Here is a 26,079-nt window from a genome sequence, read left to right as displayed (position 1 = left end):
CAGTGGTTAGGGATAAGCATGAGTGCCCAGAGTCACACTACCAAGTTAATCATCAAAGCCACTGTGGAGCCTAAGTTCAAGGGAGCAATGAGTGATTCATTCCACCTGGCATTGTATACAGTGAGTAAAGCAAAATATTTCATGTACCCAACCCAGACACCAGTCAGGCATCAGGCTGTCTGAATACAAGCAGGCATACAAATGACAAATGTGTGGCAGAGCAGGAGAAGCTGGGGAGAAGAAAAAAAAAAGGATGAGAACACATTTTTCACTCTGAGGTTAGCACATTTGCCCTGAACACAATCCCAAAACCTAATGAATCAGAAAGTGTAATTGTTACATAGACTAATTTCAAAACAGAACTACTCATTAAACATTAAGGGAAGGAAAAGGAACATGGGATTCAGACCTTTTATTCTCATTTTGTCACATTAGCTCCTCATTGGTAATCTTTTTATGGTTCCCATTTATTCAGTTCTTCATTCACAGGATTCTGTCAAGGCTCTCTAATGTGTGCCAAGTACAAGCTTCATTAACTGAGTTATCTTTCAGCTCTGCTTTGTCTGTGTTACCAAGCCAGTGTTAGTCAGTGACATTTCACTGGTAAAAAACAAACCAAGAAAGCAGCACAAAGGCAACTTGATATCTATTGGTGTCTTTTGCAATCAGGTTTCCATCATAGAATCATAGAATCAAACAGGTTGGAAGAGACCTCCAAGCTCATCGAGGCTAACCTAGCACCCAGCCCTGCCCAATCAACCAGACCATGGCACTAAGTGCCCCAGCCAGGCTTGGCTCCAACACCTCCAGGGATGGCAACTCCACCACCTCCCTGGGCAGCCCATTCCAATGCCAATCACTCTCTGCCAGGAACTTCCACCCAACATCCAGCCTAGACCTGCACTGCCACAACTTGAGACTGTGTCCCCTTGTTCAGTTGCTGCTTGCCTGGCAGCAGAGCCCAACCCCACCTGGCTACAGCCTCCCTTCAGGGAGTTGTAGACAGCAATGAGCTCTGCCCTGAGCCTCCTCTGCTGCAGGCTGCACACCCCCAGCTCCCTCAGCCTCTCCTCACAGGGCTCTGCTCCAGGCCTCTCATCAGCTTCATTGCCCTTCTCTGGACACCTTCCAGCACCTCAACATCTCTCTTGAATTGAGGAGCCCAGAACTGGACACAGCACTCAAGGTGTAGCCTGAGCAGTGCTGAGTACAGGGGAGGAATAACCTCCCTTGTCCTGCTGCCCACACTGCTCCTGAGCCAGCCCAGGATGCCGTTAGTTCTCCTGGATGCACTGCTGGATCATGTTCACCTACAATCACCAGTCCTCGCAGGTCACTCTCTGCCTGGCTGCTCTCAGCCACTCTGGCCCCAGCCTGTAGTCTTGCTTGGGGTTGTTGTGGCCAAAGTGTAGAATCCTGCACCTGGCCTTCTTCAGTCTCATCCCATTGGCCTCTGCCCACCCATCCAGCCTGGCAAGATCCCTCTGCAGGGCTCCCCTACCCTCCAGTAGATCAACACCTGCTCCTAGCTTGGTGTCATCTGCAAACTTACTGCTGCTGGACTTGAGAAGAAGGGGAGAAAAAAAGAAATCATAAGGCTAGGAAAATAGTTACTAATCCTAGTCAAGGTATATTTAATTCAGTAATGTTCAAACATGCCATAGATGTTCAGAATTTGTGGATGAATGAAGTAAAAAATGTACTGATTGGAAAAAAACCTACTTCAATGTCAGAAAAAAAGAAGAAATGGAAGCTATAAAATCCTGTGGAAAAAAAAATCACATAAAGCAGAGTAAGATAGATATGCTGTCTTTACTTAGCAAGAAATCACAGAGGGTATGCAAATGGAGACTGAAAATGACACATTTCTCCTTGATTTGAAAGCATTATCCATAAGAGCATCTGCAATGTGTCTGCAATAATAGGATGTGAATTGGAATTTGCATAACAGATCTTTGGAAACAGACTCTGATTCAGAGTGTGAAAATGGAATCTCCAGTAGGGAGAGTCAACTAATATCCAGCAGAACTTCACAAAGCACCTCTTGCATATTCCAGGATTTATCCTTTTGCTCCCCTTGCATAGAATCAAGCAGGTTGGAAGAGACCTCCAAGTTCATCCAGTCCAACCTAGCAACCAGCCCTGGCCAACCAACCAGACCATGGCACTAAGTGCCTCATTCAGGCTTGGCTTCAACACCTCCAGGCATGGCGACTCCACCACCTCCCTGGGCAGCCCATTCCAATGCCAATCACTCTCTCTGTGAAGAACTTCCTCCTACATCCATCCTAGACTTCCGCTGGCACAGCTTGAGACTGTGTTCCCTTGTTCTGTTGCTGGTTGTCTGGGAGAAGAGACCCTCAGACATCAGGTGTAATGAAATTGTGCTGGGAAACCTTTGATGTCTTTCTCTTCTTACACAAGTCATTTTCTCTGGGAAGAATGAAGTTCTTGTAGCAGATTGACAGCCTTAAAAAGTGGAAATCCTCTATTTGTGTTCATCTGTCTCATGCTGGAATTGCTAGTCTGGTCTTGCCTGCCTTTGGCTGCCAGCAGACACATTCCTGAGCCTGCAGGTTTTGATGCTGCTGTGACTACCTCCCTATCTTCCTTCCGCTTCTCAGCAAAGGAGCCATGGCTGCTGGCTCTTGAGTGGGAAAAGGAGTCACCCATTCACTTACACTAGCAGTAGGTTCCTTCCACTCTTGTTTTTTCTTGCCTCCATGGTCGGGACTTCATTTAAGTGACAGTCCCCAGTAATATCTAGTCCAAGGGTGGTTGGATGCCTTAATTCACCTCGTGCTGCAGAGCTGAGGTCGGAGATGATTTAGCTCTGATATTCTCCAGCCATGCAGTCCATGGTCATTTCCCTGTCCTTCTCTTTAGTTTTCTAGCTGATGTATAGACTTTTTCTAAGCTGGCCAGTGTCAGACCACAGCCAGTATGGTGTTATCAACTGTGGATGAGCAGACCAAGTGGGCTGAGACAGACTCCTCAACACTCTGTTTGACTCCCAGAAATAATCATAGAATCATAGGATGCCTTGAGTTGGAAAGGACCTTTGAAGGTCATCTAGTCCAGCTCTCCTGCAGTGAGCAGGGACATCTTCAACTAGATCAGTTTGCCAGAGCCCCATCCTGATATGCAATTACTATTCAATTCTTAGTTAATTATTTACATTCCAGGCTCCAGTGGACAGCAGCATATAGAGTGAACCCTGTCATAGAATCAACCAGGTTGGAAGAGACCTCCAAGATCATTCAGCCCAACCTAGCACCCAGCCCTATTCAGTCAACCAGACCATGGCACTGAGTGCCTCATCCAGTCTTTTCTTGATGACCTCAAGGGATTGTGCCTCCACCACCTCCCTGGGCAGCCCATTCCAATGGGAAATCACTCTCCCTGTGAAGAACTTCCTCCTAACATCCAGCCTAGACCTACCCCAACATGACCTAGAGTGTTTCCGGGATTGAGGCATCTACCAACTCTCTGGACAACCTGTGGACTGTCTCAGCACCCTGAATATAAAACAATTCTCCCACCTATCTAGTCTGAATCTCCCCTTTTTTTTAGTTTAAAACCATCATCTCCTCTGTGTCACTACAGGCTGTGCTAAAAGGTCTGTCCCCGTCTTTCTTATAGACCCCTTTTAAGTACTTAAAGACCACAATAAGGTCAAGAATAGCAGAGAATTCACAGAATATCTTTGGTCCAACCTTCGCCTCAGTGCAGCAAGGTCACAGAATCATAGAATCAACCAGATTGGAAGAGATCTCCAAGCTCATCCAGTCCAATCTATCACTCAGCCCCAGCCAATCAACCAGACCATGGCACTAAGTGCCTCATCCAGCCTTTACTTCAACGCCTCTAGGGAGGGCCACTCCACCACCTCCCTGGGCAGCCCATTCCAATGCCAATCACTCTCTCTGCCAACAACTTCCTCCTCACATCCAGCCTAGACCTGCCCCAGCACAACTTGAGAATGTGTCCCCTTGTTCTGTTGCTGCTTGCCTGGCAGCAGAGCCCAACCCCACCTGGCTACAGTCTCCCTTCATGTAGTTGTAGACAGCAATGAGCTCTGCCCTGAGCCTCCTCTGCTGCAGGCTGCACTCCCCCAGCTCCCTCAGCCTCTCCTCACAGGGCTCTGCTCCAGGCCTCTCACCAGCCTTGTTGCCCTTCTCTCAATACCTTCCAGCACCTCAACAACTCTCTTGAATTGCAGAGCCCAGAGCTGGACACAGCACTCAAGCTGTGCCCTGAGCAATGCTGATCACAGGGGCAGAAGAACCTCCCTTGTCCTGCTGCCCACACTGTTTCCTGATCTAGGCCAGGGTGCCATTGGCTCTGCTGCCCACCTGGGCACTCTGCTGGCTCATGTTCAGCTACTGTCTACCAGTACCCCCAGGTCCCAGAGACCATGTCCCATGTCTAAGCTAATAATGTCACAGAGTCACAGAAGAGAAAGCAGATACATCTTCAGTTTAGTGATACCTTCATAATTATTACCTGTGTTTTTTTGCTACACTCCTTTAACTGCCCTAAGGTTTTGGTATAATCAACTAAAGTCAGTGGTAAAGAGATGAGGAGAGGAAGGATGGGATGTGTCTTACACATCTTTACATTGTATTTGATATGTGTAAGCATCATTGAATCATAAAATCAGTCAGGGTTGGAAGGGAGCACAAGGATCACCTAGTTCTAACTCCCCTGCCATGGGCAGAGTCACCCTACCCTAGATCAGGCTGGCCAGAGCCAGGAGTATCCAGGAGATTGCAGAGGTACTGTAAATGCTTTCTCAATTCCTTTCCTGAATCTGAGTCCTAATCCAGATTTCCAAAGTGTCATTAAATTACTTGGTAATGTTTTGTATCTCTCATTGGAATTCAGAACTGTGAAAAGTTCATTCAGTTCTGAGCTGTCTAATTAGAGGATGTGAGGGTTAGCTTTTCATGCTACAAGATTCTCTCTGGCATGTATTAGATTGATATCATATACATCTTCTTTTATTCTATTTCAGATAAGTCTTGTACCTTAATGGCTTACAAGCATAAACCTGCTCATATCAGAGAGGAATGCTTCCTGCATCTCATGTTCATTATGCTGAGCTCTCTCTCTCTCTAGTTCCATTAAATATTTTCATTTGTCTTTACTTCCTCAAATAAAAATGTCATAGAATCATGATAGAATCATTGAAGGCATTGGGTTGGAAGGAACCTTTAAAGGTCATGCAGCCCAACCATCCTGCAGCAAGCCCCTGGACACTCCCAACTCTATCATAGAATCATAGAATCAACCAGGTTGGAAGAGAGCTCCAAGCTCATTCAGCCCAACCTAGCACTCAGCCCTGCCCAACCAACCAGACCATGGCACTAAGTGCCCCAGCCAGGCTTGGCTTCGACGCCTCCAGGCATGGCCACTCCACCACCTCCCTGGGCAGCCCATTCCAATGCCAATCACTCTCTCTGACAACAACTTCCTCCTCACATCCAGCCTAGACCTCCCCTGGCACAACTTGAGGCTGTGTCCCCTTGTTCAGTTGCTGCTTGCCTGGCAGCAGAGCCCAACCCCACCTGGCTACAGCCTCCCTTCAGGGAGCTGCAGGCAGCAATGAGCTCTGCCCTGAGCCTCCTCTGCTGCAGGCTGCACACCCCCAGCTCCCTCAGCCTCTCCTCACAAGGCTGTGCTCCAGGCCCCTCACTAGCTTTGTCACCCTTTTTGTCCTATTGCTACATGTCCCTGTGAACAGTCCCTCCTGACCTTCCTTATAGGCCTCTTCCACATACAGTAATTAAGTATCCTTCAGGTATTGGTAAATTAAATATTCTCTCTAATTAATTTAGGTAGGGTGTCCCTGCCCATGGGGTTGGAACTAGATGGGAATGGAGCAAAGGTGGAGGTGGGGAGAGTGAGGCTGGAGGTGAGGAGGAAGTTGTTGAGCAGGAGAGTGGTGAGAGGCTGGCAGGGGTTGCCCAGGGAGGTGGTTGAGGCCCCATGGCTGGAGGTGTTTGAGGCCAGGCTGGCTGAGGCTGTGTGCAGCCTGCTCTAGGGTAGGGTGTCCCTGGGCATGGCAGGGGGTTGGCACTGGCTGCTTCTTGTGCTCCCTTCCAACCCTGCCTGATTCTGTGCTTCTAAGGAAAACCATCAGTACAATCAGCACTAGATTGCCCATTCCTAAATGTTTTCTTTCCCCAGTCTGCTTCCCTCAGCCTCTTGGCTAACAAGTACTTTGAGTTCTCCTCCCAGAGGAGTACATCCCTATCCCTGATCTTTCCATCTTTACTCACCAGATGCTGTTTCATTTTCCTGTCACCTCAGTTTTTATGCCACATGCACTTTTTTACGCCGTGTGAGTACATCTCTAACAATCCAAACTATTGGGTTTTGTGAAATTGTCTGTAGCCCTGGCACATTTTTATGGCTTTCTCTAAACTCAGCCTATGATTAAATATAGTCTCAGTCTTGTTGACTTAACTATTGGAAGCTCTCTCTGACAAAGCAGGCTGAACAAACTTCACCGGGAGCGGTATATCCATCATCAAATTGCTCTCAAGTGTTATCTAGGCAGGCTGGTTGGATTTGTCATGCTTTATCACACATCAGTGTCACAGACAGATTACAGTTTGCAACCTGCAGTTGTTCATTGGAGTTAACTTGCCTGTCAGGGCAGCCTTTCTGAAGTGTTTTCAGCTTTCAGAACTTCTGGGGGTGAAACTGAAATATTTCTCTGGCCAGCTTGGGGATCAATGAGTATGTGTGCTAGTTTGAGCCTAGCTGGGATGTTCCAGTGAGAGGAACTAGATGCTAGGCTGTGGAAAGCAAACAGTGGTGATGCCTGCTGCACTGTGCTAGTTTGAGCCTAGCTGGGATATTGCAGTGAGAGGAACTAGATGCTAGGCTGGGAAAAGCAAACAGTGGTGATGCCTGCTGCACTGTGCTAGTTTGAGCCTAGCTGGGATGTTCCAGTGAGAGGAACTAGATGCTAGGCTGGGAAAAGCAAACAGTGGTGATGTCTGCTGCACTGTGCTAGTTTGAGCCTAGCTGGGATGTTGCAGTGAGAGGAACTAGATGCTAGGCTGGGAAAAGCAAACAGTGGTGATGTCTGCTGCACTGTGCTAGTTTGAGCCTAGCTGGGATGTTCCAGTGAGAGGAACTAGATGCTAGGCTGTGGAAAGCAAACAGTGGTGATGTCTGCTGCACTGTGCTAGTTTGAGCCTAGCTGGGATGTTCCAGTGAGAGGAACTAGATGCTAGGCTGTGGAAAGCAAACAGTGGTGATGTCTGCTGCACTGTGCTAGTTTGAGCCTAGCTGGGATATTCCAGTGAGAGGAACTAGAGTCTAGGCTGGGAAAAGCAAACTGTGGTGATGTCTGCTGCACTGTGCTAGTTTGAGCCTAGCTGGGATGTTCCAGTGAGAGGAACTAGATGCTAGGCTGTGAAAAGCAAACAGTGGTGATGTCTGCTGCACTTATAGGCTTGCTGAGATGGATAAGAACCAGAACACAAATATAGATAGCAGAGTCACTCTCTGTCTCTTGGGGATGCATAAACTTCTCTCTAACCTAACCTGCCATCTGTGTGACTAATCTTTCTGCTTCCTAACCCCCCTGGCTGACCCTCCAAACTGCCTTCAGCATAAGACAAAGTCTGGGGTAAGGTAGAGGGGTGGGAGGAAGGTGGAAGGGTGGTTGAGAGCCCCTGCTGAGGCCTCTGGTTTCTGGGAGGGCTGTTGAGTTTTTGTATTACTTTTTAAGTTGTATATTTCTGTACATATTGTAGCTATCTGCTTGTGTCTTGTGCTAAGCTGGAAATATAAAGCTTCATTCATTTAATTTCCAGACCTGCTGAGTCTAATCTGGGTGATTGGAAATTCCAGAGTGGTGGTATGGGTGGGGGGGCAAGTAACACCCAAACCATCACAGTACATCATAGAATCATAGAATTAAACAGATTGGAAGAGACCTCCAAGCTCAGCCAGTCCAACCTAGCACCCAGCCCTGCCCAACCAACCAGACCATGGCACTAAGTGTCCCAGCCAGGCTTGGCTTCAACACCTCCAGGCACGGCCACTCCACCACCTCCCTGGGCAGCCCATTCCAATGCCAATCACTCTCTCTGCCAGCAACTTCCTCCTATCATCCAGCACAGACCTCCCCTACCACAACTTGAGACTGTGTCCCCTGGTTCTGTTGCTGCTACAGAGAAGCTGGGAAAGGACTTTTCAGCATATCAGGGAGTGACAGGACTGGAGGGAATGGAGCAAAGCTGCAGGTGGGGAGAGTGAGGCTGGAGGTGAGGAGGAAGTTGTTGAGCAGGAGAGTGGTGAGAGGCTGGACTGGGTTGCCCAGGGAGGTGGTCAAGGCCCCATGGCTGGAGGTGTTTGAGGCCAGGCTGGCTGAGGCTGTGTGCAGCCTAATCTAGGGTAGGGTGTCCCTGGGCATGGCAGGGGAGTTGGAACTGGCTGCTCCTTGTGCTCCCTTCCATCCCTGACTGATTCTATGATTCTATGACGTTCTTTCACTGATCCAGCAGCAAGGATGTTCTTTCTCAACTGTGATGCTGGGTTCTGAAAAGCTCCAGTCAGCTGTGAGGATGCCTTGATTCTATTAAAACAGTATAACATCTCCTCTCCAATGAAACTGTCACATACTTTAGAAAAAGGCACAGGGCTTCCTCTTGAGTTATAGAGGTGATCCTAGATGATCCTTGTGGTCCCTTCCAGCCATGACTGATTCTATGCTTCTATGATTCTATACTTTTTAGGAGCCAGAAAGGAGCGCCGCAGCACAACTCAACTCACAAAGCTGAAAAACGAAACCATCTTTTCCTTCTCTTGCAGATCATCCTCCAAATCTTCAGAATCACTCGAGGCTTCGCACTCCCCCGCCCCCGCTCTCGCATGCTCACACCCCAAATCAGCATCACGCAGCCTCCATCAACTCCCTGAACAGAGGCAACTTCACTCCGCGCAGCAACCCCAGCCCTGCTCCTACGGACCACTCTCTGTCAGGAGAACAACCAGCCAGCACACAAGAGCCAGCCCATGCTCAGGACAACTGGTTACTCAACAGCAACATCCCACTGGAGACTAGGTAGGTCATTTTCTGCAGGGCTTCTGCAGTGTCCTGTCTGTGTGTGCCAAGGAGGGTACAGACAATACGTCTGTGTAGCTAGTTGTTTAATTTGTGAGCTGGTGTTTGGCTGAAGTGGTTTCTGTTGTGTTTATTATTCCTTGTGTCTCTCTTATTTTGCTCTAGGAGAAGAGGAAATTGCTCTTTGTTCATGAACTAATAATGTTGCCTTTAACAGCTGCTTAGAAGGTTGTTTTCCTCGTTTAAAATTGGAGTCAGGCTCATAGATTAAAATATTCTTGGGTTTCTTTCTTTTGTTTTCCTTTAATGCCTTTTCTTCCTATGTGGTAGGATAAATCAATATCCCCATTTAAGATACTGAAATCAGTCAATATATTGAAAGGATTTTGCCTTCTCTCTGTGCCTCATCAAGCAGATACCTTTGTAGTGCCTCATTCAGGAAAGGCTGATCTTGGTTTGCCTTATGAGGAGAGATTGGCTGTGGCATTTTGCTGTCCTACAGAATTGCTCCAGCAAGCATGAAGCAGTGGATAGCCAAGCAGCAGTCAACTAACAATGTTTGCATTTAGCATTCAAATCAAAATGGCTTCAAACTGGCAGAGGGGAGATTTAGACTAGATGCTAGGAGGAAGTTCTTTCCAGTGAGGGTGGTGAGACACTGGCACAGGTTGCCCAGGGAGGTTGTGGCTGCTTCCTCCCTGGAGGTATTTAAAGCCATGTTGGATACGGCCTTGAGCAACCTGCTCTAATGGGAGGTGAACCTGCCTATGACCAGGGGTTGGAGCGGGATGATCCTTGAGGTCCCTTCCAACCTAAACCATTCTATGATTCTGTGATTCTGTTTTCACCTATGCACACATGAAGAGTGTGACCTGGGTGCACTATTCTACTTCATAGCTCTGTTTAGGTTCTATGTAGGTTTTGGGAAAGGGAGTTATTATGCTCCCTCAGACTCAATCCTCCCTTCTGATGGTGAGGGCGTTCTTGCTGTCTGCATAAAGCTCAGCAATTACATTCTCCAGAGGTTTTGCTTCACCTTTTCCTTTGCTTCTGAGAGACTGCTAGAGATGCTGGCATCATTAGCCTCCATACCTGATATCTTTTTCTGTCTGGAGAGAAGTCTTCCTTTCTTCTTTTCTCTTACATTCTGAAACCAACAAAAAGATTTTAGACAGCAAAAAAACACATACACTAAATGAAAAGTGAGCCAGGGGCTAAATTTGTTGCATCACTGCCTCTGAGAATCTCATTGAGATCAGGATAACTCTGTCTGTGTCCTGGAACAAAACCTGCTCAGTTTTGCCAGATTCTGCTAAGAAGAAGTTGTTTTTTTATCAAGTGCATCTGTCAATCTTTTTGAAGGTGAGCTCTGGCTGCTGGCCCTCTCAAACTCCCAATACAGACCTCAATATCACACTTGATAGCATTTAGGGATAATTAGTTTCTTTGTAAATAGCTGAATAAAAATACCCATATATGAAGCTGAATCCAAAAGATGATGACAAAATTATAAGCAAGTACTACAAGTGTGATTTGGCAACAGTTTCAGTACTTACAGTGTGTTAATAATTCTCAAGCATTGACTTTTACATCTTATTCCTTTTGGAAAACCAAAAACCAAAATGAAAATGCTGAAATAAATCCTTAGACCAAACTCCTGCAGCCTTTTGGTGGATAATCCTCTATAACTCAAGAGGAAGCCCTGTGCCTTTTTCTAAAGTATGTGACAGTTTCATTGGAGAGGAGATGTTATACTGTTTTAATAGAATCAAGGCATCCTCACAGCTGACTGGAGCCTTTCAGAACCCAGCATCACAGTTGAGAAAGAACATCCTTGCTGCTGGATCAGTGAAAGAATGTCATAGAATCATAGGATCAGTCAGGGTTGGAAGGGAGCACAAGGATCAGGCAGTTCCAACTCCCCTGCCATGCCCAGGGACACCCTACCCTAGAGAGGCTGGCCAGAGCCCCATCCAGCCTGGCCTTAAACACCTCCAGCCATGGGGCCTCAACCACCTCCCTGGGCAACCCAGTCCAGCCTCTCACCACTCTCCTGCTCAACAACTTCCTTCTTACGTCCATCCTGAACCTACCCACCTCCAGCTTTGCTCCATTCCCCTCAGTCCTGGCACTCCCTAATGTCCTGAAAGTCCCTCCCCGGATTTTTTGGAGCCCCCTTCAGATGCTGGAAGGCCACAAGAAGGTCCCCTGGGAGCCTCCTCTGCTCCAGCCTGCACAGCCCCAACTCTTTCAGTCTGTGCTCACAGCAGAGCTGCTGCAGCCCTCTGAGCATCTTCCTGGCCCTTCTCTGGGCACACTCCAGCACATCCACATCCTTCACATCCACATCCTTCATCCTTCTTGTAATGGGGGCTCCAGAACTAGATGCAGTACTCCAGGTGGGGTCTCAGCAGAGCTCTTCCATTTCCTTCAATGGGAATTTTGTGGATGTAAAAGATTAGGTTTCAGAACTATCTGGCCAGCTTGGATGCCCAGTCCCACCTCGTCTGTGAAGCTGCAAAGATATTTAGAACCAAAAAAAAAGACCTCCACCTAAGAGAATAAAATGTCCAATATGTAATAAAATAAATCCCAGCCAAGAGACATTAATCCAAGAATTAAGGCCTTTGAAGTATAGCAAGAAGAGATTATAGTAATCTCATGTCAAAAATGGAATTGTATTTCTGGTGAATATCCTTTTTTTTTTGTTAAATCCCATATTAGTCAACAGGGAGAGGAAACACCAAGCAAAAACTGCATCTTTTAAACAGGGATTGTGACAGGCTACCAAACCTGCCCACAGTCATAGATTTTAAGCAACCCAGAGTTTGAAGAGGCTTGATTTTGACTGCCTTGGATTCCAGGCAGCATTCACAGCTGGCATTGTAGGATGCTTTGCCACTTCCTGGAAAGTTCCACACCATGATGCAAAGGCAGAGATGAGTGGCACAAGTACAGAGCTCACACGCTAGGCATATCCTGTCTCTGAGAACTTTAGATGTTGCAAGAGCTCCTCCTCTTCTCTCCCTCCTTTTCATTAGTTTCCCTTTGCTCCCTTTTCTCTATTTCTCCTCTTCCCTCTTTCTTTTCCTGTCTGCTCCCTTTTTTGTTGCTTTAAAAGCAATGTATTGTCAAGGCTGTGATGAGAAGATCTTTGCTCAGCAGTCACTCCTGACAGGTAAGTCAGTTCCCCCTATATTTGTTCTCCACTCTTCCTTCTGTGGCCTCCTTTCTGTTCCAGTGCATTTGACCTTGCAGGAACAAATAAATGCCAAGTAGCTGGACACGTAGTTAACCAACCAACAGCTTTCAGGAGACTTCTATTCCCAGGAAATTTCATGTGATAATCATATATGATCAGATTCTATCACAACTCATAATGAGAAGGGAGAGTGATTTGAACCTAGGCAGCTGTTCATAGGTAACCTCCAGGGCAGCAGGCTCTGTCCAGCCTTCAGGGAGGAGAACAGTCATGCATTAGTCACCTCGGCGACCCAACGACCTCCCTGTTGCAAATACATACATTATAAGGTTATATAACCCTCTCCTCTTCTGTTTTATTGACAATCCACAACTGAAATTCATGGAACCAATTTGACATGGATTTTAACCACTGGTGAACTCTTATTGATTGGTGTGTTGCTAGATGCCTTGCCTCTTATCCATTAAATGCTCAGTGCATGCACATATGTTGCTTCTTTCCGCATTGGATTCAACATCCAACCTTTCCTGCATTCCTAAGGAATGTGAGGAAGCCACAAACACTTGGGAATAGATGGATGTCTCAAGTGCTATGGCACACAGTTCATGCATGTCAATCCACTTTACTCCAAAGTTATGAATAGGAGTCACTTTCTTTCGGATCAAGGAGTTCTGTCAGAGCAGCCCAGAGGCTGCTAAAGACTTTCTGGCATTAGCAGCCAGTAGAAAAGAAAATGAAAGCTGAGGATATTTTAGAGGAGACAGTATCCCAGTTTGAATAATGGGACAGGCCTGGTTTCTCTTGGTGGAGCATGTTACCTGCATCCAGTTTCCTTGGCAGAGGAGTTGTCATTTGAATTCACATTGTGTCGCTTAGGTCCTGTAAGTGCTTAATCCTGCATAAGTGATAAAGTGTCACAATGCTGTTATGTTCCTTTTGGTGGTTTGGGCCAGGGAATTTCTTCACACTCAGCTTTGATGATGAAAACAGACATGGGCAAAATCAGGACTGGGTTTTGTTTTAAAAAGCATGTGAAGAATATTCTTTTGCCAGGTCTTGGGAAACAAGCCTGAAGGTGAGAAAGGCACAGTCTGTTCCCAGCTGTGCCTCTGTCTAAATTCTTTCTGTTGCTGCTATTCTCCTCCAAAAGCACAAAACAGCCTAGCATATATAGGCCAAAAAGTGACTCATCAAAGTACATGCTGGGGAGACCAGATACTTAAAAATGCCAGTATTGTGTTCAGAGTCAAGCCCAGGCTTTATGTGCAGGCCTGTTGCCTGCATTATCCAGATCACAGCCCATGCTCTGGTATTGGAATCTGGGTTACAGCAAAGCCTTTTTTCCAGCTTCTATCTGCTTATCACTGAGATTGAACAGAACTTGTATTTTGAAACTCCTGACTAGCAAGTTGTTGCTCTTCAGAGGAAAGCAAATTCATCAGATTGGTAACTAAAAAGCTCTCAAATGCAAACCATGGTCTGGTTGATTGGCCAGGACTGGGTGCTAGGTTGGACTGGATGAGCTTGGAGGTCTCTTCCAGCCTGGCTGATTCTATGATTGGATAGGGCTGGGTGCTAGGTTGGACTGGATGATCTTGGAGGTCTCTTCCAACCTGGTTGATTCTATGATTCTGTGATTCATAAATTTAAGCAAAGGAGTGGCAGATTTTTGCTGGAAAGCCTTGAGAGTGCAAGGTGTAGGTTGTCTACCAAAGTATTGGCTGCAGAGCTACTGTGCTGTGCCTTTTCAGGGTAAAATAACAGCAGTGCAGGAGTATAAAAAGGCTACAGCTGTGCTGGGTTGAAATCCAGACTTTTGGATCCAGCAGTTCAGAAGGTTTCATGTGTCACTGGAAGTAAATAATGTGAAATGAAGAAAGACATCAGCTCTTTTTTATACATGCACATGGTTGTGTGTGCTTGTATGTGTGTATATGCATATATACCAGTGCATAAAGAGAGAAGTGAGCATTCTTAAGAGCTATATATGTATATGTGTAGCCTCTTACACCTATAAATATATGGCCCATCATTCTAATTCCATGCACAACTGCACTATAACCATTGTGGTTTATAAGATCACACTTCATATATGCATGACTCACTGGCTTCATTCATGTTTCCATATGTATGTAGAAACATAGCAAAGCAGACATTCCTAGAGACATTGCAGGACAACCTCATTGAGATGGACATTCTCACCTCCTCCCGACATGACGGTGCTTACAATGATGGGTATGTGACACTTCCGTGCTCTTCCTCTTTACTGTGCAGTCATTATGATCCTTGCATGAAAGCATTTGCTCATCCCAATGTTGTTGGAGGGCAACACCATTGCTGGCCTTTTCCAAGCTGGCTTTTAAAAGAATGAAGTTCTGGGGCTTGGAGCACTGTGTCCTGTACATATTAATGACAGGCTCATTAATATGCATGTGAGCCACAGCATGCCATTTGCTCTGTTGTGTTTTTTTTGTTCTCTTCCCCTTGTTCCTTTGAAATTCATTTCATTACAAGTACCTACAGCAATTTGGAGTCTCATATAAATGAAGATTAATTGAATTTCCTTTAGAAAGTCTTACAGCATTATTGTGCTGGCAGCCTGATATTTCATTGTTAAAGTGATATATTCTGTGAGCTTTATCTTACCAGTGTCTCCTAGTGGTGTTTGTAAGGCAAGCCTTTGATTTTGACTTAGCCACGCATTCTGGCATCTCTACCCAGCTGATTTCACTTGAGAAGTTGTGAGCAGCTTTTAACTTGGCACTTAGTGCCAAAGCTGTTGACCTTGTGCTGGGAGTTTCTAATTTGGTAGCCATCATGAACTGAAGATCTGATTGGAGTACTTTGAATGTTGGACTCGGTGATCGAAGAAGCCTTTTCCAACCAAAACAATGAGATGCTTCTGTGGTTCTACTTGCAACATGGCAGGTACCTCTTTGCTCAGAGCTGTGTCTAAATAAACACTTTCCAAAACACAAAATGGTACCTGGCTCTTTGTAAAGATGAGTGCTTTGGTGCAGAGCATTAGTAGAAATAATGACTCTTCCTCCAAAGCTCATCATCATACTTAGAGCACCAATAAAAGCAAGGCTACAGTGCTGCAAACACTGACTGTGGAGAATTAGGCTACTTTGTACTGCATGAAGCAGTGGCTTTTCTGCATGGTAGTGTTGCTGCATGTGGCACCCCCCTGTGACTGCACAAGTGACTTGTAGGGGAAAATAGAGCCCTGTCTCCATCGGGTGCAATCCACTGGCTTGCCTGACTACGGTGGATCCATGCTGATTGCATTTAAGCTGGCTGCAAATCTAGCCCCATAAACCATGGCAGAAGGTGCTGCACTGGGGCTTTCTCTGTTCTGACCAAGCTGCATTTTTGCTTCACATCAGCATGATAGATGAGTCAGATCTGTTTCCCAAGATCCATTCCTAGAATTTGAATGCCTTGTACTTCACAGTACCCCACCAAAATGAGGTTTTTCATGTAGAATCCCCATTGAAAGAACTCCTATTTGGACATTTCAGCAACTCATGAACTGCAGTGAGTTCTTTTTGTGCTGACTTTCCTGAGTCTCACACAAGGTCCTCACAGGCTGGCTCTCAGGCTGCATTTGTAGTGGTGGGCAAGATATGGTGCCTCCCAATGTGTCACTGGACAGGAAACACTGCTGCCTTTGACAGCAATTCATCAGGCATCAAACCAGGCTGTTCTGGAATGCTTTCTGGAAGCAGATGCCTCTCCCCTCTGGCAATACACAGCACGTGGAATTCTGACCTTTGATGCTTTTAGCCCTGCTGTCGTCCAACACTTGAACTTGCCAGGTGGGGTCAGTGTGAATATTCCCCTCTGTGACAATTTGGGTGCTCTGGAATGGCTTCAGCTCTCTTTCCCCATCTCCATTCACCAGTGCCATACAAAAAAAAAAAAAAAAGGCTCTCATGCAGTGATCAATGAATTGGTAAAGACCTTCCCCTCCTTAATCCAACCTATGCTCCTCTTCAGTCTCCATAGGGCATTTCTGTGGGAGCCTGAGCAGGCCCCTGGTGCTGCCCCTGCCACCAGTCTGTCGTAGCTGTGCTTGGGGTATTCATTTCACTTGACCACCAGCTCTTCCACAGATGGCACTCTCGCCCTTGAAGAGTTCTCTGTGGCATTGTTGGCACTCTGGTTTTCTTGGTTTGGTTCCTTTTTCTTTACTCTGTGTGACTTGGCCTTTGATTTTGACTCTTCTCTTTTATGCATGCCATCCGTGTCCATAGCCAACGTTGTGTGGAGCTGCTTTCTTCGTCCTGGTAGCAGTCGCCATCCTCCTGCCCCGTGTCTGCTTTGGCTTCAACTCGTGTGAGAAGTGACTTGTTGTTGGTCTTTCTTTCCTCAGGCACTTCCTGTTCAAACCTGGAGGCACTTCTCCCCTTTTTTGTACAACCTCGCCGGGATATCCCTTGACGTCCAGCACTGTGTACTCACCTCCCCCTAGGCCCCTTCCCAGAAGTACCTTCTCTAGGCCTGCCTTTAACCTGAAGAAGCCCTATAAGTACTGTAACTGGAAATGTGCTGCTCTGAGTGCCATTGTCATCTCAGTCACGCTGGTGATCCTGCTGGCTTATTTCATAGGTAAGCTTCTTTCTGGTTATTTTCTGCTTTCCTTTAACTTCTCTGAAAGACTCACTCCCAAAACTAACATTTGGGAAGCAGAGGGTCATGGCTGTGGTACAAAGTGATGGGGAAATGAGGTCTCTGATGACCTAACTGTGATTGCAGTGCTATGGTAGGGAGCCTAGCACATGTTATAGAGCCAGAAGAGCTTAGTAAAGCATGACTCATGCCTTCCACAGCACAGGCTGTTCACATTCTGCAGAGCAAAGGGAGTGAAACAAACCCACCAGGTTTTCCCAAAGCAGCCCCTTAAAACTGGGACAGTGAGGTCTGTGTCCCAGTCCCAGTCACATCCAGGTCCATGAGATTCTCTGCTCTTGATTTTGATGGGACAAGGTCAGAATCAAGATCCTGATCCACAAATACACAGCTTTATTCTATCTTTTGGTAGCACATCATAGCCATTTAACCAGCTATAGTGATGTCCACAGAGTGACCAGGAGGGTGGAGAAAGGCACTTAGTGCCATGGTCTAGTTGACTGGCTAGGGCTGGGTGCTAGGTTGGACTGGATGATCTTGGAGGTCTCTTCCAACCTGCTTGATTCTATGATTCTATGAAAGACTGAGTTCAGATTGTTACCTAACAGGGCCTATTTGAGTAAAGGGTGATGGGGAAATCTGTTGCTTGGGTGAAGAAGCAGTGGGTTTTTCATGGGCTATGCATGATCTGTATCTCTTTGGTTTAGAAGTGTTGTCAGTGTTCATTAAAAAAAGGCATTCTTTGTGTTTGCTGCAAAGGTAATTGAACTGTTAAAAGTGAAAACTCTAATCTTCAGCCTCTAAAGTTGGACTGTGATGGTTTGGGTGTTACCTGCCCTCTGATTCTTATGAAATCACCCAGACTAGACTCAGCCGAGCTGGAAGTTATGGAATGAAGCTTTGTATTTACAGCTTAGCCCAATATACAAGCAGAGAGTTACAGTATCTACAGCTATAGACAGAAATAGATAAGTTAAAGATAATGCAGAAACACAACAGCCCTCTCAGAAACCAGAGTGCCCAGGAGGGGCTCCCAACCACCCTTCCACCTTCTTCCCACCCCTCTGCCTTATCCCAGAGTTTGCCTCACGTGCAAGATGAGCTTGGAGTGTTGGCAAGGGGGTTAGAAAGCAGAAGGATTAGTTACACAGAAAACAGCCCATGGAGACATCACAGGCTCTGACAAAGACCCCCCCCCACTCTCTTACCTATATTTTTGTTCGTGTTTTTATACATCTCAGCAAGCCTATGAGTGAAGATATCACCATCATTTTCTTTTCACAGCCTATAATCTGATTTCTCTCTCTAAAAGATTCCAGTTAGCCTCAAACTAGAACACCATTGCTTTTCCTTCAGTTAGATTTGATCTTTGTGTTATAAATGTCTTACAAAGGTCCATTCCTGGACTTCTGTTTTAAACATTCAGTGGTGCAAACTCTAGTGGTCAGACTTACAGGTGTGATCATGAGTAGCAAAGCTCATTTCTCATGGCACAAATGAGTCTATCTGATTTCCCTGTGGCTTCCTGTGCACTAATGAGCTATAAAAGGTTGTGGTTAGAATTACAAATGTTAGCCTGGATCGAAAGATTTTTACTTTCATTTCACATGAGTACAATTATCACTACCACAAAGGATTGCTTTTGCTGTGTTCCTTTTATGTACACCTCTTTAATGACTGATACTTTTCCACTTCTGCCTTGCATCATGCTCTGGTCACTTTTTTATGCCTCCTGTAAGAGGAGCAGGAGTGATTAATTAACCACCATTAAATCAGCAGCAGTTTGATGAAATATGCAGTCAGCTTTCATCATTTGCTGTGTACATTTAGACTTGCCTTTCTCATTTGTCTGGTATTCTCCTTATGCCCCAAACATGCTTCTTTTGGATATTATCTCAGAGTGTCAGAGAAGTATCATCATAGCTCAAAATAGCAGTGCCTGTTAATCCTGGTGGAGGAGGTGTGTGCTGGTTGATAGGTTGAGGAGAGTTTGGTTTGCCACTTCGTGTTCTCTACCTCAAAAACCTCCTCAGAGCTCCAAAAAAGATCAGATTCCTATTTAAAAGTCTGGTTGAAAGGGAAGTGCAACTTCATATATCAGTACAGGTTAGGGGCTGACCTGCTGGAAAGCATCTCTGTGAAAAAAGACCTGGGAGTTCTGGTGGACAACAGCATGAATATGAGCCAGCAATGTGTTTTTGTGGCCAAGAAGGCCAATGTCATTCCGGGGAGTATCAAGAAGAGTGTGGGAAGCAGATCAAGGGATGTTATCCTTCCTTGCTACTCTACCCTGGTGCGTTCAGTTCTGGGTTCCCCAGACTGAGTGGGATCTTATCAATGCTTTTAAATGCTTAAAGGATGAATTTCAGGAGAATGGGGCCAGTCTTTTTTCACCCAAAGACAGGACAAAAGGCACTGGGCATAAACTTGAACATAGGAAGCCCTATCTAAATACAAGGAGGAACCTCTTTACTTTGAAGGTGGAAGAGCATTGGAACAGGCTGCTCAGGAGTCTCCATCTCTGGAATAATTCAAAATTCACATGGAGAAGTTCTTCACAGAGAGAGTGATTTCCCATTGGAATGGGCTGCCCAGGGAGGTGGTGGAGGCACTGTCCCTGGGGGTCTTCAAGAAAAGACTGGATGAGGCACTTAGTGCCATGGTCTAGTTGATTGGATAGGGCTGGGTGATAGGTTGGACTGGATGATCTTGGAGGTCTCTTCCAACCTGGTTGATTCTATGATGATGATGATGCTGTCCTATGCAGCTTGCTCTAGGTGAACCTGCTCTGGCAGGGGTGTTGGACTAGATGCTCTCCAGAGGTCCTTTCTAATCTCTATCATTCTGTGATTCTGAGTGCTCTCCCACACTTGTTTCTCCATTCAAATGATTTCTGTGGCTCCAGGGATGACTGGAAAGTTGCCAGCAATGCTGATCAGGTTGAACTGCTGTAATTATGGGTCATAATTACTATTTTCTAAAGGAACTATCAATTATTAGAAATCAAATTCAGTGCTTCAGCTCAGCATAAACACATTTAGCAAAGATTGTCTCAACCAGACCCAATGTTCTAATCAACAAGGAAAAAAAAAAAAAGGCAGATATTTAATTAGATTTTGATGAAAAATTGTGTTTAATTTCAAGTATAATCAATTATTAATTACTGTAATGAGCGACTCTGGCGGGGTTTACTAATTAACTCATTTAAAAATTATGAATAACCTTTTCATTTGTAATTATTTTCTACATCCTGTCAAGTTGCAGATGAGAATTGGATCACCTAACCTGAAAGGGAGGGGAAAAAAAATGAATCAAGGAGTCAAAATGTTTGTACTTTCACTAAGTTTAAGCTGAGACGTTTTGCATTCTGATAAAAACTGGACAGCTCAGAGCAAAAATTTGTTTCAGTCTTTAACCTGCTCTGTTTGCAAAACAAATTACTGCTTTTCCTCCATTTATTTTGGTGGTTTTTTTACTCCTGGGTTTGCATAGTTACATTTTCTTACAGATACCTTTGTTGTGGAGGTAGGGAATTCATGTGGCCGAGTCAGGAAATAGATAAAAATAGATTTTATTTTCCTAAAACCTCACTCCCAAAACTATATACAGAAATTAACTTAATTAGCAGACTTGGTTTGATAGACACTGGAATGGGCTGCCCGGGGAGGTGGTGGAGTCGCCGTCCCTGGGGCTGTGCAAGGCAGGATTGGACGTGGCACTTGGTGCCATGGTCTGGCCTTGGGCACTGTGGTAAAGGGTTGGACTTGATGATCTGTGAGGTCTCTTCCAACCCTGATGATACTGTGATACTGTGATCTTACAAAAGATGCTATAGAAAAATCTGGCTATGTAAGAAGTCAGGAAATAGAGAGGTTGTTCTGCCCTTGTACTCAGCAGTGGTCAGGCCACACCTTGAGTGCTGTGCCCAGTTCTGGGCTCCTCAATTCAAGAGAGATGTTGAGGTGCTGGAAGGTGTCCAGAGAAGGGCAACAAAGCTGGTGAGGGGCCTGGAGCACAGCCCTGTGAGGAGAGGCTGAGGGAGCTGGGGGTGTGCAGCCTGCAGAAGAGGAGGCTCAGGGCAGACCTCATTGCTGTCTACAACTCCCTGAAGGCAGGTTGTAGCCAGGTGGGGTTGGGCTCTGCTGCCAAGCAACCAGCAACAGAACAAGGGGACACAGCCTCAAGCTGTGGTGGGGGAGGTCCAGGCTGAATGTTAGGAGGAAATTCCTGGCAGAGAGAGTGATTGGCATTGGAATGGGCTGCCCAGGGAGGTGGTGGAGTCACTGTCCCTGAAGGTCTTGAAGCCAAGCCTGGATGAGGTACTTAGTGCCATGGTCTGGTTGATTGGGTAGGGCTGGGTGCTAGGTTGGAGTGGATGATCTTGGAGGTCTCTTCCAACCTGGTTTATTCCATGATTCTATGAAATGGAAAAGGCTAAGCTATAAACACAGCTTTCCCCCACTATCCATCAGGCTGAGCAGAAGTTAAGAGAAAAGCTTACTCATGGATGTTAGCTAGGCTGGATTCTCTCTACAGAGGCAGATTGTTATTGGTGATATCCAATAGAGATCCACACCACAGAAGTCCGAGACGAGTCTCAGAGACGCCAAACTCACAAGTGTATCCAGCACTTCTTCCCAAATGGAATGGTTGTGGGGCAAGGCTGCTCTCACAATGGGAGGGGAGAGCTAAAATTGCTAGAGTGCCCTTGTCCAGCAGACCCTTTGCTCCTCCCCTTCAAGCCTGCAGGGCAGGAGGGGAAAACAGGTTTTTTGCACCTTTCCTCTCCCGTTCAAACCACGGAGTGAGGGGAATTTAGGGCATCCAGGATACCAGGACAACCTTTCCTTATTTAAACAATGCCTTCCTCTTTTTGATGCCATGGTGTCTCTTTGAGTGGTAAGATTTTAACTTAAGCTGGAGAAGAACTTTTCAGGATATCAGGGAGTGACAGGTCTAGGGGGAATGGAGCGAAGCTGGAGATGGGGAGGTTCAGCCTGGACGTGAGGAGGACGTTGTTGAGCAGGAGAGTGGTGAGAGGCTGGAATGGGTTGCCCAGGGAGGTGGTTGAGGCCCCATGGCTGGAGGTGTTTGAGGCCAGGCTGGCTGAGGCTGTGGGCAGCCTGATCTAGGGTAGGGTGTCCCTGGACATGGCAGGGGGGTTGGAACTGGCTGCTCCTTGTGGTCCCTTCCAACCCTGACTCATTCTATGATTCTATGATTCTAATCATGAGAGAGAAATCATCATTTTAATGACTACTTTCATCCCCCAAAGCAAGCTCGAGGTCATTGGAAAGACTCCCATTTATGTGCATGGACTTTGGACTGGGTCCCATGGCAGTGGCTTGGCATCTACTCTGTTTCTTTATACAGTGATTGGTTAATGGAAATGCTTCAGAGAAATATCCAGGGCTTCAGGATGCTCCTCACAGCACCAGACACATCACAGTTGTCAGTTTAGATATTAAAACCCACTCATTGAAAGCCTTACCTGCCTGTACAAGTGTCTGCAGCTAGAAACATCAGGAGATCCATGAGTGACTCTGCTGTTGGCAGAACTTTTTGTGTGACAGATGCTCAGACCCAGCTGTGATGGGCAACCATCTGAGGCAGGCAGAGAGTGGAAACAAGAAAGCATTGAGTCATTCCCAAAGTTCTTTGCTGAAACAGTTCATCTTTCAAATTCATGTGAAGCATTTTGCTGAAGCATTTGTTTAAGGCTAAAGGGAAGAGCTTCCATTACTTTGTGGCATGATGGTATTTAATAGACTGAGGTTCATTTATCATGCTGGGCTTTGTCAAAGAGGAGAGGAGGCATAAATAGAAGTCCATGGAAGCTGAACGGCTGGCATCGTGTGTCAACACTGTGTTCAGGCTGAAGGTTTTACAGAGCTGAGTCACTGGTCTGGAGAGATAATGACAAACAAAATATAACAGGCTGTATTAAGCACCAGGAGCTGGCTTTCATTTGAATTAACCAGCTTTTGATTGACTCGTTGCCACCTTTCCAAATACATCCAGGCACTAAGGCAGTGGGGACAATGCACATCAAAGTTTTGCACACATACAGCTTATGCAAATCTTGTGAGCTCAGCAGAAGCTTGTCTGGTGGGGTGAGGATGCTGAAGAGAAAAGCAGTGGCAGATCAGGGCTGGAACATTAACGTGGCAGGGACAGCACTGATGGAACTACTGAAATGAAAAGCCTCTTTAAGCAGCTTGTAAGTGACCTGCAAATTTGCCATTTCAGGAGGTGTTGCTTCAAAGTTAGATTTCTCCAGCTTAGGACTCTCCATTGGGCTGACAGCTAAACAAGGAAACATTTCATGGCATCTGCTGGGATATGATGGGGTCTGCTGGGATATGATGGGGTCTGCTGGGATGTGATGGGGTCTGCTGGGATATGATGGGGTCTGCTGGGATGTGATGGGGTCTGCTGGGATATGATGGGCTCTGTCTTCTGTGGAGGTCTGCCTTGGAGAGCTGATTTGTAGTGAAATTATTATGGTGAAGATAATGCCATGAGGTATGTTACTACCCAAACACTTTGCCAGCTGCTTGGGAGGAAGAGTTGAGAAACAGAAAAGACCTGTTTGGTTCTTTGGATCTCCACACCCAGCAGCTCTTTGCTGGGATATGATGGAGTCTGTCTTCTGTGGAGGTCTGCCTTGGAGAGCTGATTTGTAGTGAAATTATTATGATGGAGATAATGCCATGAGGTAGGTTACTATCCAAATACTTTGCCAGCAGAGTTTCTCTACCTGATAGGTGCCAGACTTGCTGGCACAGCACAGTGGAGCATCTTGGATGTTGCTGTGCTGCTTGGGAGGAAGAGTTCTGAGTTGAGAAACAGAAAAGACCTGTTTGGTTCTTTGGATCTCCATACCCAGCAGCTCTTTGCTGGGATATGATGGAGTCTGTCTTCTGTGGAGGTCTGCCTTGGAGAGCTGGTTTGTAGTGAAATTGTTATGGTGAAGATAATGCCATGAGGTATGTTACTACCCAAACACTTTGCCAGCTGCTTGGGAGGAAGAGTTGAGAAACAGAAAAGACCTGTTTGGTTCTTTGGATCTCCATACTCAGCAGCTCTTTGCTGGGATATGATGGAGTCTGTCTTCTGTGGAGGTCTGCCTTGGAGAGCTGGTTTGTAGTGAAATTGTTATGGTGGAGATAATGCCATGAAGATAGGTTACTATCCAAATACTTTGCCAGCAGAGTTTCTCTACCTGATAGGTGCCAGACTTGCTGGCACAGCACAGTGGAGCATCTTGGATATTGCTGTGCTGCTTGGGAGGAAGAGTTCTGAGTTTAGAAACAGGAAAGACCTGTTTGGTTCTCCAGATCTTCATACCCAGCAGCTGTTTGGCTGGATCTGTGGAACAGTTTCTAACTGAATTAGTGATGGAGAATAGTTTTCTTTCTTCTGAAACAGAAGGTATTGTCCTCTGCCTGATGTAGATTCCAGACTAGATGGAGGTACAATTTGATATAGTTAGGCACTTGCAATTTTCCTACACTTAAGCATGTGTGCTGTGGTTGTGTTGCATGAACAGCCAGAGAGATGGGCATTTGATTTAGATTAAAGTTAGGGCTGGAAAATATATTATGAAGCCAAACCAGCCACTCATTTGATTGGAGTCAGAGCTCTCCCTACTTTTCAGCTCTGTGTTCCTTTGAACTCTGTACAGATGCAGCTTCACTTAAAGAACAGTGTTGCTTGCTACAGGCAAAATGCTCTGACAATAAAACTGTGCTGGGACTATGATGTGTTTATAAAGTGTCTTTTTATTCTCTAAAAAATCACCCTGAAAGCTAGCTTGAGCTCACTTTGTCCAGCATTCTTTGATGCTGTTTAATAACCCAAATTTAAAGCAGCTCTCCAGAGCTCTTCCCTATTTAACCAGTTAGCTATGGATGTATTGCATACCAATCGCTGTGGTGTTTACCTGCCACATGAGATCAGTAGGAGAAGTTGTTAATGCTTAGTTATTAAAGTCAAGCTATATTAATCCTGCATTTAGACCTTGGTGTTAAGGTTTTGTTCAGGATAAAGCATAAACCAATTTATTACCCTTCCAAGAACATTCCTTGATTTTCTGCTCTCATATTTCTTTTCTGATCCCAGATTAAGTTCCTTTTTGCCACTGTTGCCTTTTCCTCTTCAGAGGGGCTCTTCAGTGTTTTCTGTTTTCATCTTATCTTGGCTAGAATGAGGAATGGCAGCTAAACAATCTGTTCTAGTGAAGTCTTTATGTTATGAAATCAATCTGTCACCTAAAGAGAAGCTTTGAGGTCCTTCGTTGGTTCTTTCCCATCTCCACAAAATTGCTGCAGGCAGCTCACTCAGTGACTTTGGATCTCATTTGGTGCAAATTTAGCAGGTCAAGGGAGGTTCTTTGCCCTCTCTACCCTGCCCTAGTGAGACCACATCTGGAGTATAGAATCAGAGAATCAAGCAGGTCAGAAGAGACCTCCAAGCTCATCCAGTCCAACCTAGCACCCAGCCCTGGCCAATCAACCAGACCATGGCACTAAGTGCCCCAGCCAGGCTTTGCTTGAATACCCCCAGGCACGGTGACTCCACCACCTCCCTGGGCAGCCCATTCCAATACCAATCACTCTCTGTGAAGAACTTCCTCCTCACAACCAGCCTATACTTCCCCCTGCCACAACTTGAGGCTGTGTCCCCTTGTTCTGTTGCTGGTTGTCTGGCAGCAGAGCCCAACCCCACCTGGCTACAGCCTCCCTTCAGGGAGTTGCAGACAGCAATAAGCTCTGCCCTGAGCCTCCTCTTCTGCAGGCTAAACACCCCCAGCTCCCTCAGTCTCTCCTCATAGGGTTTGTGTGAGTAGTGTCTAGTTCTGGAGAGACAAGAAACTGCTGCAGAAAATCCAGTGGATGACTACAGAGATGCTGAAGGGTTTGGAGCATCTCTCTTAGAAGCATCTCTCCTAAGTCTCTCTTCATAGCAGAGATAGTTGAGTCTCCCAGTTATACTCTTAGCTCTCCACTGGGCTCTTTCCAGCCAGTCCCTGCCTCTCTTGAACTGGGGAGCTTAAAATGGACCGGATGATCCTTGTGGTTCCTTCCAAGCTGGCATTCATGATTTACTACTGAAGTAATTTACACTCTCTTTCTTCCAGCTGCCAGTGTCC

At 46.0% G+C, this 26,079-nt stretch overlaps 1 protein-coding gene across 8 annotated transcripts in view; it reads left to right on the top strand.

Moving 5' to 3' along the window:
* TENM4 (teneurin transmembrane protein 4) overlaps window positions 1-26,079 on the top strand; it is a 704,151-nt gene that overhangs the window by 429,150 nt on the left and 248,922 nt on the right. For 5 of the 8 annotated variants that reach the window (XM_064168972.1, XM_064168944.1, XM_064168934.1 and 2 more), the window contains 3 exons: window positions 8,836-9,088; window positions 14,427-14,525; window positions 16,669-16,904. In XM_064168972.1, the coding sequence (XP_064025042.1) occupies window positions 8,836-9,088; window positions 14,427-14,525; window positions 16,669-16,904 (588 nt within the window). Of the gene's footprint in view, window positions 1-8,835; window positions 9,089-12,209; window positions 12,267-14,426; window positions 14,526-16,668; window positions 16,905-26,079 lie in introns of those variants that run through there. The other 3 variants (XM_064168982.1, XM_064168953.1, XM_064168962.1) reach the window with 2 other exon arrangements.

This window comes from Pogoniulus pusillus, chromosome 3 (assembly GCF_015220805.1).
Source record: "Pogoniulus pusillus isolate bPogPus1 chromosome 3, bPogPus1.pri, whole genome shotgun sequence".
Taxonomy (NCBI): Eukaryota; Metazoa; Chordata; class Aves; order Piciformes; family Lybiidae; genus Pogoniulus; species Pogoniulus pusillus.
This window is presented reverse-complemented; position numbering and strand designations above follow the sequence as displayed.